Raw genomic sequence first — 17559 nt, forward strand, 5'->3', positions numbered from 1 at the left:
ACTAAGCCTCATCAACAGAAGTAACCACTTCAGCTTAACCAGATTCCAGAACTACCTTGGTCGACAGCAGCCACTGGTGTCTTCGAGTGGAATGGTCAACATTATTTGGTGTTAGTAGACTCTTACTCTAACTGGTTCAAGATTGACCTACTGCCTATTCTAGCATCTGGTACTGTCATTACTAAGATGAAGCGTCATTTTGCTGTTCATGCTAGTCCGCACAAAGTTATTTCTGACAATGGCATGCAGTTTACAAGCCAACAGTAAAAACACATATATAGGCACAAACTGGTAAGTAACGACTAGGAAGTTCCACGGTCTGAGTAAACTACAGCAATAGCACGGACCTCCTTATCAAAATAAAATGTTTTCACTGTTGCAAAAAAGTTCCACGCGGAAGAATATTACCAAGAAATCCGCAGCAATAATGGAATTTATTCTTGAAAACATACAAACTGGTACAGCCAACACAACGCCGTGTAATGAACAATCCAACAGAATTTACAAGCCAACAGTTCAAAATATTTGCCAAAGAATGGGACTTTACTCATGTCACAAGTAGTCTAGAGTACCCATAGACAAATGGTTTGGCAGAACGCACAGTTCAAAGTGCAAAGCAGTTACTTGAAAAGTCAAAACGAGATAATAGTGATGTTTTCCTGAATCTCTTGAATCTGAGAAATATTCCTTGTGATAAACGTCTTGGCTCACCTACTCAGAGACTTTTGTCAAGACAAATCAGAACGACATTACCAATCAGTAGTCAATTGTTGGTTCCATGTGTCAAGAACAACAGATCAGTGAAAACCAATCTGTTGAAGAAGCGTCTATACCAGAAGTCCTACTATGATAAGACCAGTAAACTGCTCAATCCATTATGAGAGGGAGAAGTGATAAGGATGCAAATGTCCAGAGGTTATGACCGGATTGATGATGTGAAGAATATTGGTCCAGAGCCGAGAATGTACACTGTGGAATCAGAAACAGCAACCTTTATGCAGAATTGGAAGTATTTGAGACCGGTGTCTGAGCCTATACCACAGCAGATAGCCTGTGAGGAAGACCATCTCAAAGTGAGTTGTCCAATGTTTCAATTCCAGAGGACATTCCTATTCCTATGACAAATCCAGAAGTTCCTGATACAAGTTGTACACCACAAACCATCCCTGTTGGTAAATTTTGTCCCAGCTGTTACGTTACAAGATATGGTCGAATCTCCAAACCCTGTAACAGATATGAAGCAACTTGGACCTGAATACTGTGTTTTGTTTCTAATGTGTATAATGATGCATGTCTAGCTCTAACATTGTTTTGCATAAAGGGCAATCTTTTTAAGAGGGAGGCTGTAGATAAATGTAAGAAGGTATCCAAAGGCTTACACAAGTGTATAAATACTGACCACGTGCAAGTCAGACTGCAATTTTGTAGTTAGCTGTTAAGATGTAAGCATGTATGTACGTAAGCTCTGTCTGTTCACTAGTTCGTTCATATTTACTGATGCTGCTATCCATCCTGATGTGTTTATACATATTAACGCACAGAACAAAACCCCAAGCCTTTTTGTTTTGTGTATTAGAGATGAACGAGCGACACCAGGGGAAGCTGGTTCTATATAACCTTCTGAACAACTATGAAACGGGATTGCACAGTAACTTCAACATCTGCATTTCTGGGGGAGTTAGATATCTGTAGAGCTGATCTGCCCTGAAGGAGACTTGTCAAGTGATGAAAAAAAATTGGAGTAAAGTTTGATGGTAGACAACTGTGGGGGGGGGGGGGGGAGTAGTTGTATGACAAGAAGTGTGAAAAGGGTAACCAGATGAGTCCAAATAATGACATGCTACAAATAGTGACAAACAAATTTTAAAATTATACAAAAGATGAGTTTTTTTTTTTTTCCTAACTGTTTGAGGAAAGTTTTATTAGATCAACAGAACTATAGCAGAATTTAGAGAAAGGCATGCATGTGACAAGTCTGCCTCTGGAGTATGGTACTACTAAAATTCTGATTCACTTCTTTGCTGTACTGCCAATATGCAGAACAAGACAAATGTAACACACAAATATATTAAGGGCTATATCCAACTTAGGTTACTTGGAGATGGGCGAGAGATTTGGAGTGTGTGTGGGACAGTTCTTTTATAAACTGATGGCAACGAGGAAAGACTTATTTTAGTTTGAGTTCAGTTGAGGGTGTGAACCTTTGTCCAGTTGTTCCCTCTCACCTCATATCTTTACTACTCCCTGCTGCTGCATGGCAGATCCTCCAGTTTCCACCCTAAATCCGCCTTGTGAAATCCTAGTCTGCAAGTAATTCAAGGCTAGGGTAAAGAAATGAGCAGAAGTAGACAATCATCCAAGCAGTCAGGGAGTACTTGCTTATGTTTTAACCTTCACATCCCTATGGCAGCTGGCGGAATAAGATATACTACAGAGCTCAAACACGCATACTTGTTTCAATTGCAGTGCACATGCTTGGATTACATAGTAACATGACTTCAGTATTACTGGCAATTTCTACAGTGATACCCAGTCTCTGCTACGTACCCCAGAACAACAGTGAGTCTGACTACCCCCCCCCCCAAACCCTATTTGGCAAGCTGGCATCAATCACTCACTACTAAACTATCATCCCTGTCCTTATTCTTCAACATCTAGGTAGCTAAATGATCTTGGTCAAAGTCAGGGCTTCATCGCACGGTGCCACAGAGCCAGTACATAGATGGAAATATCTAAACACCACTGCTCCAACTGGATCTACTCTATGCCATTGAAGACTACCTGACCTACTCATCACAGTATTCTGCCACTTTATATGCCTGCTGCAAGAAATTAAATGCAAAATACTTTAAAGCTTTTTCTGCAGAGTGGATGTACCCCCATAATCTCTACATACTCCCTCAAGATCACACAGAATAAGACGTCAGTGAAAAACAAAATATTTAGACTAAAATTAAACTTGGCTTTAATACATCATGATGATCTGTGTGGCAGTACGTTTATCTGCAGTGGAACATGCTCAATACAGCCAGCTATGATAACATCCCCATGTTAGACCTAAGCCTGTGGGTGTAAGGGTACATAAGTGGATGTACGAGCATAAATTATCAGACTATCTCCAAGCCAGAAAGCCTGAAGAGGCCTGAGAGACAAACTGGTCACCTAAGACAGGGGAGGCAGAAAGACAGCAAGACACCTTGAGGCAAAAAGGGAGAAGAATCAAAAAGGGGAAAGAACGGAGAGAAGAAATACTGCAACAGTTATCAGTAGGGCATCTACTGTTAAGCTGATTTCTTACACAACAGTACTATGTTCTGTCTTAGATCACTGCTGCAGTATTCCAAACTGTTGGGTGATTTCCAAAGTTTAAGAGATGTGTTGGATAAGGAGTGATGGATGGACGGATGGAAGTTGAGAGATTTATCTATTAATCAGAGGACTGACCTAGCAAAACTGGCTTTGGATCTAGAAAAGGCATCTATTCTGTAATGAGTGGTACGAGAAAGCAAAGAAGATCAAATAGCTGCTTCTAAAATTGTTCTATAGTCCATATCCTTGTAAAAGGCTCCCATTGAGGTCAATGCTCAAGAAGAAGAATGAGCCTTTTCTGGAGGGGGTAAGGTTTTGCCATGCAGTGTGTAGCAAAACGAAATGGATTTAGAAATTCAGTTAACAGTCTGCTTTGAAACTTGGGTTTCCTAACTTGGAGTCTTGGGAAGATACAAGCAACTGGTCAGATTTGTGAATATCCTTAGTCTTATCCTGGCTGTCTGACCACATCCAAGGAATGTAGAATTCTTCCTTAATCCATAAAATAAGGGAGAAAAAGTGGAAATATTTTTGGCCCGATTCAAAGACAGCTCATTAAGTATTTTTGGCATAAAGGAGGTACTGTCCCTTAAGGATGCACTGTCCATATGAAAAATAAGGAAGGGGAGGGTTTTTTTATAAGACCCTATAGTTTAGAGACTCATGAGACAAAAGTGAGACATACTAGAACAGCTTTCAGTTTTCCAAACACAGAATTTGAAAGGAGCAGAAGCTGCTTGTTTGAAAGTTAGGCGAGTGAGCTTCTCCAGCACAAGGCTGAGGTCTCAAGCAGGTTGGACATCTACTCTAGCCAGAAGCAGTGGGTCCCAGGAGGTATGCAGGAAGACATAGCCAATAAGTGAGCCTTAATGAAGGAGTATGCCAAGCCAGTCTGCAACAGCTCAAACAAATAAGAGCACTGAAGTATTAGCCTGAAATAGTTCCTGGTGGCTGACACCATATAGTAAATCCTTTCCATTTTGCTATTCAAGATTTTATGATCGCAGGTTTTCTTACCTCTTAGAAAACCTTAAGCACATTCTCAGATAATTACTGTCTAAAAGGGAACATAACATATAACTTGTCAGACTGAGGGATGACATTTTGCCATGAAATTGTGAGTCCTTCTGTAGTGTGAGCAAACCTACTGATGAAGGAAGCATTGGGTCATGGCCCTTGCGGAAGGTGGAAAAGAAGGGGTAACCACTGCTGCCTTGGCCAACAGGGAGGCAACAGTATGATTTTTGGGCATTCCATTTGGATCTTTAAGACCTGGGGAAGTGGAGGGGATTGGAAGGAAGGCATTCAAGAACCTCTTGTTCCAATGGAAGGACATTTGTCCATTTTCCAAGCTTGAGGACAGTAGGTCCTGGTGCAAAAAAAGAGGGAGTTGTATGCTGTCTATGAAGACAAAGAGCTGTGCCCTACCCCCATTTGTCTAGGAAGATATCCCTGTTGCAAATCCACTTGTGGGAAACTTCTCTTCATCTGATTAGAAATTCTGCCGGGACACTTTTCTGTGAGGCAATGTAAACTAGTTGGAGAGAGGGGTCTGCTCCCATGCCAAAACAACCAGCCTGTGCAGTTGTTAATATCTGGTGCCCCCCTGCTTGTTTATGGCCATTGTTTTTTTCCGGGAATAAATGCATCTCGTTTCCAAGAATGGGAGAAAGCCTGCAGGGCTTCTATAAGTACCCTTTTCTTCTTTACACTGACATGCTTGGGTCTTAAATTTATAGTCCACTGTCCCTGAACTTTCAGGTTGCCCATTCAAGCACCCCATTGTTTGATGTGTCTGTGCATAGCTCTTATTGTGGTGCCAGCAGTTTAAAGGGACGACTTTTGCTGAGTTTTATGATATTCATCCAAAATGTCCTTCTTTAGGCAAGGCAGAAGAGGAGCCAGTGTGTTGTCCATGGAGCGGGAAGGACATCAGGAGGATTTCAGTTACCACTAAATCTTCCTCATAAGAAGTCTGGCAAAGGGGACCATAGGGATGGTTGGGGCCATAACTTCCAGTGCTTTGAAGAACTCCACTGTGGTACAGGAATGAAGAGTGAGGAGAGAAAGGAAGTAACTAGCTAGGCTTTGCACTGTCTGGCAGCAAGAAGGCCTGGACAAATTTGGTGTCTAATCTGCACCCCAAGAAAACTAGGTCTTGGGTTGGTTTTGTTGTTGACTACTCATCAGACTGAATGTGAAACTCAGCACCTGAAGGACAGCAATGATGAACCTTAGATTAGGCAAGAGTATTTGCTGAAATGGAGCTTGTGTCAACAGGCCATCAAAATAAGGGAATATCTGGATTCCAAGAGTCCTGCAGTAAGACATTACTGGGACAAGGCAATGTGCGAAGATTCTGGGGGGCTTTATTGAGTCCAAAAGGCAAAGCAGAAAGCTGAAAGTGTGATGAGCGAGTAAAAAAAATTAACTTCCTGTAGGCTGGGTGAATATGAAAGCGGAGATAGGAATGCTTTAGATCCAAAGATACTAAGAAGGCTTGAGGAAAGATAAAGGGAGGTAGAGTGTGTAGGGACTACATCTTGTAAGACTGAACAATGAGAAAGGTCTTGAGGGTGGAGAAATCCAGAACGGGTCTCCAGTCCCCTAATATTCCTTTAAAGAGGAACAGCCTGAAATATAATCCTTTTCCTGCATATTCTGGAAGCACTAGCTCTCTAGTATGCCTTGGTCTATCAAGATTTGAATAATGGGATAAAATAAATTAAATCTGATTTTGTGGAGATGGAGGAATGTCAATTAAGGAGGAACTTCTTTCCATGTCATTCTGTACTCCTCATGGAGGAGTCAAAGCATCAATTTGTCTAAAGTGATGAATAAACAGCTTTTAGGGATGAGATGATCCTCAGACCAGAAGGTAGTTAGGTGGACTTGTCTGGGTAAGGAAGCCTCCCAGATCGAGATTCCCTATCAGGTCTGTTCTGGGAAATTTTCCTACATATTTTCTTGGTCTTATGAGAAGGCCTGGTTTCCTTAAAGGTAAAGGAAGTTGGTTTTGCAGGGTAATTCCTTTGATATCTTGGGAAAAAAAGAAAGCTCTGTCTACAAGCCTTCCTGATCAAACAAAAGGTCCTTGCTTAAAGAAAAGTCTATGAGCTGAAAGTTAATATCCTTTGGAAGGGGCTAAGAATATTAACCACACATACCTCCTGATCACAGAACCTGTAGCAGTTGCCCTGGAGAAACCTTACACTGCATCACATGTGCATTTAACATGTTGTGCCTAGCTACTTAGGAAGCCTGAGCCACCACAGATAAAGCTTGTTTACTAGCAGGTTCCTCAAGGGTGACAAAGTTTTACTTAAATTGAGGATAGACAAGTACGTGTCATTTCAGTCTGATCATTCTGAGCTCAAAAAGGCCAGAGTGGGGGACATACAAACCTTTTTCCTCAATACGTCCCTTGCCCTGCTGGCTTTATCAGAAGGCAGAGCATGGATAGCAAGCAGTAACTAAGGGCTTATCTGTAGACATGGAAAAATTATTTTTTTACTATAAGCAAGTCTTCTGGGTGGAATATTTAGTAGGTTACATGGGATCTGTAATAATCAGTAGCTTAAAGTGGTGGAAATCAAATGTCAGGGGATGGCAAGTAAGAAGTAATAAGACATAGATTTTATTCCTGTATGCACTGCATAATGGTTGCAAAGAATCAAACACCCAAACTATTAAGAAAATACACAAAAAAACTTGTATGTTGGACAAAAGTCATTATTTCAGGCAGCACAAAATTATATCAGGGAAATGATTACTGTTATAAACTGTCATAAAAATGGTAATGGATAACAGAAATATATTCTACAAATGCAGTGCACATTTGTTCTGGCCTATTAAACACAAGTATCTCTTCAAGCTTTTACACTGTGCTGGACTCTTGCTGACTACCCATCCATTCAGCTGTTTTCTGACAACCCACTATAACAAAGGTCACTGGTATGCCACAGCCTATCCTAACAGCCAGTGTGGAGAAAGTCTTTGAAGTACATTCTGGGTAGAGTGCAGATACAACACAGAATACACATGCTTACTCACTCACACACACACACACAGGCAAACTGGAAGATTACCAGTTCAGTCTACTGTATGTTTTTAAGGTGATGGGAGGAAACTGCAGCACCCAGAGAAAACCCATTAAGACATGGACATGCAGACTTCACACAGAAGGCATCCCAGCTGAAAATCAAACTGGAGAACCTCTTGTTGGTTGACTAGACAGTTTCCAGTTCCTGGACAACTGAAAAAAAAACTTCTCAAATAGATATTCTGCTGTTCCACTGTAAAATACTACACACACACACAAACGCACGTGCACACGCACGCAAAACACACATGCGCACACGCACACACAAAAAACAACAAAAATTGTCTTACCGTTCAAGCTGGTAGTATCTTCACTGACAGTGGTGACATATGTTTCTTCTTGCTTTCCAGATGGTGTCATGAAGGCTGTTGTGGCTGCTGTAATTATTGTACCTGATGTAGCTATATTAAGAAAAGTTGCATTTGGTGCTGTCACATTTGTAGAGTTGCCATTAGTGTACGGTGGCTGGGTGGTATTTCCAGCTGTAATAGTGGCAGCAGTGGAAGTGACAGCTTCATTTTTTCCTGTACCTGTAGTGCTCTCAGGTGAGGTTCCACTACTCGCCGTTTTCAAAGTTGATGACTCTACAACTTAAATATAGTTAAAAGTCTATAAGTAATTTTTTTAAAGTGTGAAAACTGTAAACAATATACACACGTAAGGTACACAGAGCATACTGTACTTTGCTGCTGTAAATAAATATATATTCACATACACCTATTATTTATATATATGTACCAGAAAATAATGAAAACACCCAAAGCCAATTGCAACATCGACAACAGTGGGTCAAAAATACGGAAGTTAACACTGTACAATGTATGCGCCAAGAAACAGCCTTGGTGCATGCAATTGCATCCTTAAAAAAACAAAGCATACATTGTTTTATGCAGGGAGGCAAGCCCCCTGCACCCCCCATTTTGGGTGATGTAACACCCACACCCCTGCTAATTATATATACTAACTCCAAGATCACACAATCCATGTCGAAAGGGAATATTTCCCTCCCTAGGGACTGTCGATCATTCAAGCCTGTCGATCAACTGCCTAGTTGACTAGACAGTTGTCCCTTACGCACACTCAATATCTTCTGGTAAACCTATACATATTTATAGATATGCATGCGTGTATATGTGTATGCATGCATATGTGTACGTACGTATGAACGTGTGTGCATACACATATCTATATATATGTGCATCTACGTGTGTGTGCGCGCGTGTATATATATATATATATATATATATATATATATATATATATATATATATATATATATATATATATACACACACACACACACACACACACACAATTTACTGAAATGAAAGCTTTAATGAAGACAGCAAAATAACCTGCACTCCCTCCAAACTGCATGCATTTGCAGGAAGTTGGCCACTTATTTATTTCCATTTACCAGTGTAGTCCAACTGACTGGAGCTTATTTTCAGCAGATGCCCAAGAAGTAAAGCTCCATGCAATAACCAGTGTGTGTGCATAACTACCAGTCATAACACATTTAGGTATACACATACAACAGCAAGTAGCATTTGCTATTAAGACAAAGTAATACGAAATTCTAGATCAATGCATATGAACTACAGAAAGTCAAAAAATTGTTAGTACTGTCAACTCTCAGTTAATCGGTACCCACAAGGATTAGTAGAGGCCGGATAATTGTAGTTTCTGGTTGCTTGAGCGTTACTATTAAAAATAAGCTTAATACTGTACCCTATACTATTTGTTTGGTATGTCTTGTTCTCAGGTTGGGGGAAAGGGAACGTATTTCCCATCTTCCTTTTTAAAACTCTGAACTCTAAAAACGTAAGGTTCAATAGAGAAATAGTAAGCCGTCAGACACTGGACGCAACCCAGTTTGAATTTGTCAAGAGCAGATTATGCCTACTCAACCTGGTGGACTTCTTTGAGAAGCAAAGCAATGGATGAGGGCAAAATCATTCACACTGCCTACCTTGACCTGGCCAAGGCATTTGACAATACCCCACTGGGGCAATGTTGACAAACTCAAGAGGTTGGGAACAAACCCGTATGTCACATGGTGGATATAGTCAACTGGCTAACAGGACCCAGGAAGTTACACTTGGCGAGTCCACCTCTACAAAAAAGGCCAGTCACAAGTGGAGTCCCTCAGGGATCAGTCCTTGGACCGCTCCTTTTTGGCATTTACTTCTTAGAAGTCAAGGTCAACTTCAGTGGTCTCTGGTTGATTAAATTTGCAGATGATTGCAAATTAGGAGCTGTCACTGAATCTCACACTGACACAAATGTTCTCCAGGAGGGGCTGACACAGACAAACAACTGGTGCCAGAGTCATGGACTAAAACTAAATGCCAAGAAATGCATAACAGCATCCTTTGGGAAGTCATCCACCCCTGGTAATCATTTTGGCAGCACACCCCTTGGAGTTGACCCAGTCGTCAGGGACTTTGGGACACACAGTAATCTAGCCTTTGATCATCACGTGTCTACAGTGGTAAGGAAATCATTCTATGTTGCGCAACTTATAAACAAAGGTATGGCATCCAAGACCAAGGAAGTCATTGTTCCACTGTATTCGGCATTCATCAGACTTATCATTGAATACAATTGTCCCCTTTGGTATGTACCTAACCAGGCATATCCCAACAACAGGAACGTCCACAGAGGTTCCTCACTAAAAGAATACAGGGCATAAGTAGTATGTCCGAAGCAGACTGCCTCAAGGCCCTATCCCTGTATTCTGTCTCCTACAGGCTTTTGAAGGGAGATCTATGCCTGGCACACAATGCATTGTCAGACCCCACTCTGATGGACCTTCTGCATATCCACAAAACAAACAGTGCCAGAATTACCCATTCTAAAGACTTGAGACTTGCCTGTGATATAAATAAGATCCACTGGAGAGAGATGTATGCATCCTACAGACTACCCCCTTCTATGGAATAAGCTCCCCATCCATGTAAGGCAGAGTTCCTCCCTAATCCAATTCAAGTGCAACTTGGACAACGGGATAGGAAACCTGAAATTCATCCCTGGTTTGGCACCTGTGTCACTAATGCAAACAGGTAACCTGTAAATGGTTCATCTCCCAGGCCCATGCTTACACTTATCAAGGGTATCAGAACTTGTCAGAGATGTGGGATACATGGCTAGGCTTAAAAATGCCCTTGCGGTCGTTAGCCTAGTAAACACCTATGACCCTATGTTTCTGGGGGGGACAGAAAGTGCAAAACATGAAAACTGTACTTTATTTCTTCAATTTTTTTTTTTTTTTGTTAGTTGCTTGAGTTCCAGTTAAGTGAGCATTTACTGCAAAGACATAACACTGGAAGTTGGAAAGTTACATGCTAGTGTGAAAAGAGACAGTACAGCCATAACAGGAAGTTGGAAACAGTATACAAGTAATGAGTTTAGAGTTAGGAGTTTAGAAGAGTCAGAGCGTTCTGAACAAATACAGGAATTGGGGAAATACCAAAACTGAAGGTGAAACAGGGAAAATTGATAGTTTATCATAAGTATTTGATATTACAGGGGAAAACAATTAGTAAGACAAAGATTGGTGCAGGAGCAAATTAAACTGAATGCTAAACCAGGTTTTCGGTTTAAAAGAATCTGTCACTATCGTGTTATAGACTTTCATATCTCAGCTACATTTACAGAGAAAAGGGACTCAATACAGCAACTATTACACTGTATTATTTCTAGGCTACTTCGGATTTGTCACCTGACATTTCTGGTGGGATTAAGTACAGTTGTGTACACTTAACATAAATGTAGATGTTCGAGTGTATTCACTGTTGCAGTCATTACATTTGGGTTATCTGTCTGCAGTAGCCCTCAGTCGGCCTGATTAACAAAGTCTTGGGTCCTGAGTCGGTTGCTGTCCCTTCTTCCATGACGTCAAGTCGTCAGGGGTATAAAGCATGCAGCCAACACCATTACATCAGTTTTTCTTGCCCCAGATGTCAGGTGCAACCCTAATGGGAAGCAATGAAATCTATAAATACAAGGATATACTTCCAACAAAAAAAAAAAGCAAATACACCAAAAAGCTTTTAGAGCATAGTAAGAGTAGAGGTATAGCCAAAATAAGAAAGGGGGCTGGAGGGATGGTAACCAGGACTGCAACAGTGAATACACTCGACCATCTACATTTATGGTAAGTGTACACAATTGTACTATGTTCTTCATGTTTCACTGTTGCAGTCATTACATTTGGGTAGATTCCCAAAGCTAAGGTTGAGAGGAGGAATTTGAACAGAATTAGGACCAGCTATAAGGCCCTGCAAGACTGCAGTGGAAAAAACTGCTCTGGATTTAAAGAAAATTGGCAAATGATAATGCTTGGTGAAAGTATGTACAGAACTCCAGGTAGCAGCTTCTAGGATGTCCCTAATAGGGACGCCCCTGAGAAAGGCTGTAGAGGTAGATACAGCCCTGGTTGAATGGGGACTGATGTCCTGTGGGATAGGTTTTCCATGGTGCTTACAGCAGAAATGGATGCAGTGGCCTAGCCATATTGAAATGGTTTGTTTTGAAATAGCTTTCCCATCTGTCCCTGCAACAAATGCCACAAGCAGTTGTTCAGATTTCCTTTGAGGTTCAGTCCTGTCCAAGTAGAATCTAAGCTGTTTGTGCACATCTAAAGAGTTCAGCATCCGTTTCCCTTTGTTCTGTGGGTTAGAAAAGAAGGTAGGCAAATGAATGGACTGATTAAGAGCCACACTGGATACCACCTTGGGCATGAAGGAGGGATTGATTCTGAGGGACATCCTGTCCGCATGAAAGATGATGAAAGGTTCCACTGCCATAATAGCCTGTAATTCAGATACCCTTCTTGCAGAAGTGATTGCTAAAAGGAAAGCTGTTTTCCAGGAAGTAAATTTTAGGTCTGTAGTAGCAGATGGCTCGAAAGGAGGAAGAGTGAGTTTCTCCAAGACAAAGTTAAGATCCCAGGCTGGAGTTGCAGCTCTCCTGGGTGGCCTTACATTTTTGGCCCCTCTGAGGAACTGCTTGAGCAGTGGGTGAGAGAAGAGGGGAGGCTCTGTGCTATAATGAGCTGAAATGGCTGAGGCATGAATTTTGATGGAGGAAAAGGACAAGCCCTTATGAAGCATCTCAGTCAAGTATTGTAGAATCTGAGGTAAATTGGGCACTGTTGCGTTCATTCCTTGAGATTGGTTCCAGGCACAAAATCTTTTCCATTTTGCAGCATAAGATTTTCTAGTACAAGGCCTCCTTGCCTCTAAAATGATATCAATCAGTGATTTGCTGTGGGATAGTTAAGGGGAGATTAGGTAAATAGCCAGGCTGCTAGGGTTCAGGGTTTGCAGCTGAGGGTGCAGAATCTGGTTCTCTTGCTGAACCAACAGGGAAGGAGTCTAAGGCAAGTGCCATGGAGCCAAGCGTGACACACCGAGTGGGTACCAGTGGTGGCGAGGTCAGTCTGGTGCAATTAAAATCGTCCTTGGCTTGTCCTGTTTAATCTTTAGTAGTACCTTGGAGAGCAGAGGCAGAGGAGGAAAGGCATAAACTGATAGGTTTTTCCAGCTGAAGGACAGAGCATCCACTTTCCAAGCTAGTTTGTGGGGAATCCTTGTGCAAAATTTGTCCAGTTCATGGTTCTGGGGGGGAAGCAAACAGGTCTATATCTGGGCTCCCCCATTTGCTTGTCAGCATGTTGAAAACCCTTGGTTCCAGTTTCCACTCGTGTGGGTCCAAGAGGTTTCTGCTTAGTCTGTCTGCCAGTGTATTTAGTTTCCCTAGCAGGAATTGAGCTTGTAGTCACTTAGTAGCTCAAGGCTGTGTTCCACAATGCCATGGCTAGTCTGCAGAGGGGGTAAGAATGTGTACCCCCACCTGCTTGTTTATGTACCACATTACAGTGGTGTTGTCCGTCTTTACCATTAGTTGTCCAGGAAGAATGTGACCCTTTAAGGCTGTCAGAGCATTATGTACAGCTAACATTTCCTTTTGATTTATGTGCAGGTGCATTTGACTTGGGTTCCCTTTGCCCTGAATGCACTTCCCTGCCAGGTGAACCCCTCATGCATAGTCTGATGCATCTGTTAAGATTTGGGCGGCAGGGGGTAATGTGAATGGTAGTCACCTGTTTTGGTGGCAGGCCTCTGCCCAACAAAGGAACTCTAGGCGTAGGCAAGGTATGATAGGAATCCTTGCTTCTAGATCCTGTGAATGTTGTCACCATAGGCATTTGAGATACCATTGTAGTTTCCTCATATGCAGCTTTGCATATGGAATTAGAAGAATGCAGGAGGCCATGAACCCCAAGGCTTGCAGTATTTGCCTTGCAGATAATTGGGTTTTTGTGGCCACTTGTTTGAAGTAGGTTGTCAAATGAATCCGTTTCTCTGGTGTTAGGAAAGCGATCTGGGAAGTTGTATTCCAGCTTGCTCCCAGGAATATAATTTGTTGACAGGGTACCAAGTGTGATTTCTTTTTGTTTATGGTGAACCCCAGACAAGTCAGTACCCTTTGACCAAAGGCCAGATGATTCAAAAGAATGTCTTGGCTTTCTGCCTGAATTAGACACTTGTCCAAGGTACATTTGAATATTTCTTTGCCTGCAAAATGCAATGACTGGAGCTAGGCACTTTATGAATACCCTGGGTGCAGTAGATAAGCCAAAGGGTAGTGCAGAGAACTGACAGTGCATGTAGCCTGCTTTGAAGCGTAGAATTCTTCTGCAAGACTCCCTGATAGGGATGTGCAGGTATGCTTCTTTTAAGTCTAGTGTTGCCAACCATGCATCTTTGCCTAGCACAGGAAGCAGCTGGTGAAGAGTCAGCATCTTGAATTTTGGAATCACCAGAAAGGTGTTTAGAGTAGAAAGGTCCACGATGGGATGCCATGTATTGCCTTTTCTGGGTACCAGGAAAAGTCTTGAATAGAAACCTTGTCCCTTTTCCTTTTCTGGTACCAACTGAATAGCCCCCATGTTTAAAAGAGAGTGTACTTGATTTTGGGCCACTGTCCACTGAACTGGGGGTAGATCTGGCCACCCGCTTGGTGTTGGTAACGTGTGGAAGTGAAATCTGTATCCTTGGGACACTATATTTAAAACCCATTTGTCCTGGGTAATGAGTTCCCAGTTTTTGGCCTGCAGACCAATCTTTCCGCCTTAAGGAGCATTCAATTGGGAAGTGCTTGGAAGTTTTAAAAGCAAGTCAGTGAGACAGTTTTCCATGGGAGGAGTCTTACTACTCCCAGATTTTGGTGCGGAAACCCCCCACTGCTTAGTTTTGTCTCTCTCTTGTGACTGAAACCTAGGGTTTCTGCTTTGTCTGGGTTTGGCTTGAGAAGACCTGGAAGGGGCTGGAAAGGACCAATTTTTAGAGGGCCACTGCCTACTAAATCTAGGAGGCTGAACGTGTAGTCTGCATAGATTTAGCTTTATCTTCCATCTTTTTAAGAACTTCCTCAGCCTTGTTGCCAAATAGGCAGTCCTGATTTAAGGGAGCATCCAACAATTTAGCTTTAACATGATCAGGCAAAGATTGCTCCTTAAGCCAAGCATGTCTTCTGAGCACAGACCCAGTAACAGCAGCCCTGCAAGAGGCCTCTAATGAATCAAATCCACATTGCAAAGTATGTTTTCCAACCTGTTCAACAGAATGCATTAAATCCTGTAATTCTTTATTTTCAGCACAGTCAAGAATCAACATAATTTTCTGTTTAAGCAATCCAATAACGTGTTGTTGATACTTTAACATATGAAACTGGCAGTTTAAAGCCCTAACAGCCAAGGTTGCAGAAGTGTAAACCTTCTTACCCCATATATCCAGCGCCCTGGAGTCTCTATCAGGGGGGGTAGGATTTTTAGCAGTAGAAGCCTTAATGCCCTTGGGTCCCTGTGAAATACTCTCTGGATCTGCAATAGGATTTTTAAAAAGAAACTTGTGTGAATCAGAAACCCTGTAATACCCATCAGGTTTTCTGGGAGCAGGAGGCAAAGAACCAGGGGCCAAACTAGATTCTGAAAAGGCATCATCAACAATGTCTAGTACAGGAGGTATATCTAAAGACCTATGCTGAGGCAAGAATAAGAAATCCCTAAAACTCTTTTTTGAATCAGAAAACCCTGGCTTTCCCAGTGGAAATGCTCCTTTAGAGTATGTAAGGTCTCACCAAAAGAAAAATCCTCTGAAGGGGAAGCAGAGGGAATAGAGTCCTCTGCATCAGAATCCTCATAAGTAGATAAGGGCAAATCCAGATAATCAGAAAAATCTGAATCCTGGTCAGAAGATTCATAAACAACTTCAGTCCTAAGTCTCTTTGAAGGGGGGGTGGCTTCCCCTGATTAGAGTTATAAGATCTTCAGCCATTCTTACCATTTGTTTTTTAAGCATAGAGGCCTGAGCATGCGGTCTGGGCATCAGTTTCTTAAGAATGGTTTGAAATGTTGGCCTAAATGAAGAAGGAGGCATTGGTTTAATATGCAAATCCATAGGCCTGAATACACCCTCAGAAGCCAGTGCCTGCACAGCGGCTTCGGACCCATCCAAGGTAGAGACATCCGCAGGTTCCACAGATGAAGCATCTCGCGGCATACCGGACTCCAAGTGGGTCTCAGTAGAGGCCTGCGAGTCAGAAGTAGCGGGTATCAGGGGCTGCGAAAGCTTCTGAGTACCGGTGAACTGACTGGCTTAGAAGAAGCATCGTCGGCAGTTTTGGACCTCAGCGGCCTGCCTCTGTCTTTATCTTTGCGTTTGTTCGGAATCCTGGTAGTCAGATGGTTAACCAACGACATTTATGGATAATTACACCGAGAACCGAAATATTTAGAGGCGAAAATATACAGACGACGGATAGTGCGCTGATTAAATAAAGCACAAAACCGACAGCAAGGTACGTCGTGGTCAGGGCCTAGGCAAGGAATACAGTACGAATGAAAATCTTTGTGAGGTATTTGCTTTCCACAAGTAATGCAATTATTAACTTTTACTGACACTGGAAGGAGCAAGAAAAAGTTTCCCCAACAAGGTACTTAGCTTTAGTTGAAGACTACGGTTCTGAAACTCGAAAAAGTACAGTTGCGTACACTTACCATAAATATAGATGTTCGAGTGTATTCACTGTTGCAGTCATTACATTTGGGTAATCCTGCTGGCAGGTTGCCCTCAGCCGGCCTGAATTCAAAAGTCTTGGGTCCTGCGTCGGCCACTGTCGCCCCTTCCTTGACATCAGGCCGTCAGGGGTATAAAAGAAGCAGCCAACGTCATTTTCTTCAGTTTTTCTTGCCCCAGATGTCAGGTGCCCCCAAAAAAGGGAAGCCAAATTTTATATATATATTCAGAAATACACCAATATAAATTTTACCTTCATCTATAAGCAAATACCCCACATAGGTAGTATAAAACAGAGAAGGAAAGATCATATCCAAAAGAAAAAAGGGGGAAGGCGGGTGGTTAACCTGGACTGCAACAGTGAATACACTCGAACATCTACATTTATGGTAAGTGTACACAACTGTACTATGTTCTTCGTGTTTCACTGCTGCAGTCATTACATTTGGGTAGAGGCTCAAAAGCTATGGTTGGGAGGCTGGAACTAGACAGCAGGAGGAGTGGCTATGAGGCCCTGCAGAACTGCAGTGGCAAAGCTTGCCCTAGATTTAGAGTAGAGTGGCAGATGATAATGCTTTGTAAAGGTGTGTACTGAACTCCAAGTAGCCGCCTCTAAAATGTCTGTGTTTGGAACTCCCCTGAGGAAGGCTGCTGAGGTGGCTGCAGCTCTGGTGGAATGAGGCCTAATGCCCTTAGGCACTGGTTTGCCATGGTGTAAGTAGCAGAAACGAATGCAGTGGCCTAGCCATTTAGATATAGTCTGCTTTGAGATAGGCTTCCCTTGTGATCCTGCAGCATATGCCACTAGTAATTGCTCTGTCTTTCTGAAAGCTTTGGTTCTGTCCAAGTAGAATCTAAGCTGTCTGTGTACGTCCAAAGAATGCAGAATTCTCCCCCCCCTTGTTCTGTGGATTTGGGTAAAAGGTTGGCAGATGGATGGCTTGGTTAAGAGCCATACTGGACACTACTTTAGGCATAAATGTTGGGTTTGTCCTCAAGGAGACCCTGTCTGGATGAAAAATGATGAAAGGTTCCACAGCCATGAATGCCTGTAGCTCTGAA

At 42.3% G+C, this 17559-nt stretch overlaps 1 protein-coding gene across 1 annotated transcript in view; it reads right to left on the reverse strand.

Moving 5' to 3' along the window:
- PTPRA (protein tyrosine phosphatase receptor type A) overlaps positions 1–17559 on the reverse strand; it is a gene marked incomplete in the record, with an annotated part of 4245980 nt that overhangs the window by 2442965 nt on the left and 1785456 nt on the right. Inside the window, 1 exon segment of the mRNA XM_044064105.1 lies at positions 7702–8001. Within this exon segment, the coding sequence (XP_043920040.1) occupies positions 7702–8001 (300 nt within the window).

Source organism: Protopterus annectens, chromosome 2.part2, assembly GCF_019279795.1.
Source record: "Protopterus annectens isolate FY-2018-M chromosome 2.part2, PAN1.0, whole genome shotgun sequence".
Lineage (NCBI taxonomy): Eukaryota > Metazoa > Chordata > Ceratodontiformes > Protopteridae > Protopterus > Protopterus annectens.